The sequence below is a fragment of the Apteryx rowi genome, unplaced genomic scaffold (assembly GCF_003343035.1).
Source record: "Apteryx rowi isolate R43461 unplaced genomic scaffold, aptRow1 scaffold_1168, whole genome shotgun sequence".
Classification (NCBI taxonomy): domain Eukaryota; kingdom Metazoa; phylum Chordata; class Aves; order Apterygiformes; family Apterygidae; genus Apteryx; species Apteryx rowi.
Window position 1 is genome coordinate 1 of NW_020447384.1, and position 2,143 is coordinate 2,143.

Consider the following 2,143-nt stretch of genomic DNA (forward strand, 5'->3'; position numbering starts at 1 on the left):
GGAGGAGCGGAGCGGAGCGGGCGGCGGCGCCGGCGGCCGCTCCCCCCCATGGGCTGGGCACCATGCCGGTGCGCCGCGGGCACGTCGCCCCCCAGAACACCTTCCTCGACACCATCATCCGCAAGTTCGAGGGGCAGAGTAAGTGCGCGGGGCCCGATGCGCCGGGGATGGCCCTGACCCGGGGAGGGGGCGCCCGGTGTCCTGGGGTGCGGGTAGCCCGAGGCGGGGGTGGCCCGGCACTCGGGGTGCCTGATGCACCGGGGTTGGTCGTGTCCTGGGGCTGGGGGTGCACCAGGGTGGGGGTGTCCAGTGCCCCAGGGCTGGGGTTGGCTCAGCACTCGGGGTGCCCGATGCACCGGGGATGGTCATGTCCTGGGGCTGAGGGTGCACCTAGGTGGGGGTGCCCAGTGCCCCAGGGCTGGGGCTGGCCCGGCATTTGGGGTGCCTGATGCACTGGAGATGGTCCTGCCCCATGGTGGGGGGTGCCTGGTGTCCTGGGGCTGGGGGTGCCCGGGCCAGGGGTGGCCCAGCACTTGGGGTGCCTGATGCATCAGGGACAGGCCGTGTCCTAGGGCTGGGGGTGCCCCCGGGGGTGGGGATGCCCCGTGCACTGGAACTGGGGGTGCCCTGGGGCTGGGGGTGGCCTGTGCACTGAGGCAGGGACCCCTGGCTGTGTCCCTTGTGGGGCTGCTGCCCTCGGCCGCAGGGGTGGCCCTGTGCTGCCCGCCGGGGTCTGGCCTGGCCGGAGCCTGGGGAGGGGGTGCGCTGGTGTGGGGGCCACGCTCAACGCAGCAGGATCGGCTGGTGGGGGGGTATATAGGCTGCCACGGGGAGTCAGGCCTGGGGGAACGTGGGTGCGCGTCGCTTCGGGGGTGGCGGGGCGGCGCGGGTGATGAGCGCGCGTGGGGCTGGCGGGGGCCCTGCGCGCGCTGGGGCCGGTGCAGCAGTGTCAYGGTCACCTGCGGCTCCCGCGAGCGCCCATCCCCACGCCCGTCGGTGGGCGCTGGGGGCCGGCTGCCCCGGGGCTGGGCGTGCTCTGGGGGCTCTGCCCCACGGCGGGAGGTTGGCCGCCTGGGCCGGGGGCCGAGCGCCTCGCGCAGCGGGCCTAACCGGGCCCCGAGGTGCGGACGGAGGGGCTCCAGCACGCTCTGCTCCGTGATGGAGCCTCAGCTGTTGGCTTACACGACATGGCTGTTGCTCTCGCTGGCCCGGGGATCCCAGCCAGCCCTGCGGCCTTTTGAACCCGCTGCGCTCTGGAGCGGGCAAGAGCCTTGCAGCTGGTGTCCAGGCTTCAGATTTTGGCACAGGGATGTTGTTTTCCCTGCGCTGGGTTGATCGGGGGGGTGGGGGGGATGCTCCTTGTTGCATTTCTAGGGACAGGCCCAGAGCATCCTTCTGCAGAACTGGAAGAGCGGCGGCAGGGATATTCCTGCTCCGCTGGGCCCGGGCGAGCGCTGCCCAAAGGTGGCCCAAGGAGAGAGTGCGCGGGGCCAGGCTGAGGCGCGGAGGCATGGCGAAACTCGGAGAGATGCCGGGTGGGCTCGGGGTGGCGAGGGGCTTCATGCTTTGGGCAGGGCTGCTCTGGCAGAGGCTGAGCTTTTGCTCTCGGGTGCCGAGGTGCTCTCCGCACGGGTGCGGGGCTGGCRTGGGTCCCTGCTGCTAAGGAGGGTGTCGAGGTGCCAGCTGCTCTGAGCATTGCCCTCCAGGCTGRACCGGCAGGGTCAGTGCAGGGCTCGGAGGACGAGCTGGTGCGAGGCTCCRCGGGGCCCTTCCAGCGCTGTGTGCGTGGTCCCCGGGGGTTCGGTCATTAAGAGACCCCTCGTGCCGGGAGCTGGCTTGCGAGGGCTCTCCGTGGGGCACGGCGGCCGGGCGCAGCGGCTCACCTTCGCCTCTCCGCAGGCCGGAAGTTCATCATCGCCAACGCCCGGGTGGAGAACTGCGCGGTGATTTACTGCAACGATGGCTTCTGCGAGCTCTGCGGGTACACGCGCGCCGAGGTCATGCAGAAGCCGTGCACCTGCGACTTCCTCTACGGGCCCCGCACGCAGCGCAGCGCGGCCGCCCAGATCGCCCAGGCCCTGCTGGGCTCTGAGGAGCGCAAGGTGGAGATCTGCTTCTACCGCAAGGACGGTAGGGACGCGGC

General features: G+C 71.7%; 1 protein-coding gene across 1 annotated transcript in view; it reads left to right on the forward strand.

Moving 5' to 3' along the window:
- The first annotated feature begins 62 nt into the window (after nt 1-62).
- KCNH2 (potassium voltage-gated channel subfamily H member 2) overlaps nt 63-2,143 on the forward strand; it is a 33,824-nt gene continuing 31,743 nt past the window's right edge. Inside the window, exons 1-2 of the mRNA XM_026081654.1 lie at nt 63-138; nt 1,900-2,130. Coding sequence (XP_025937439.1) covers nt 63-138; nt 1,900-2,130 — 307 coding nt within the window. The remainder of the gene's footprint in view (nt 139-1,899; nt 2,131-2,143) is intronic.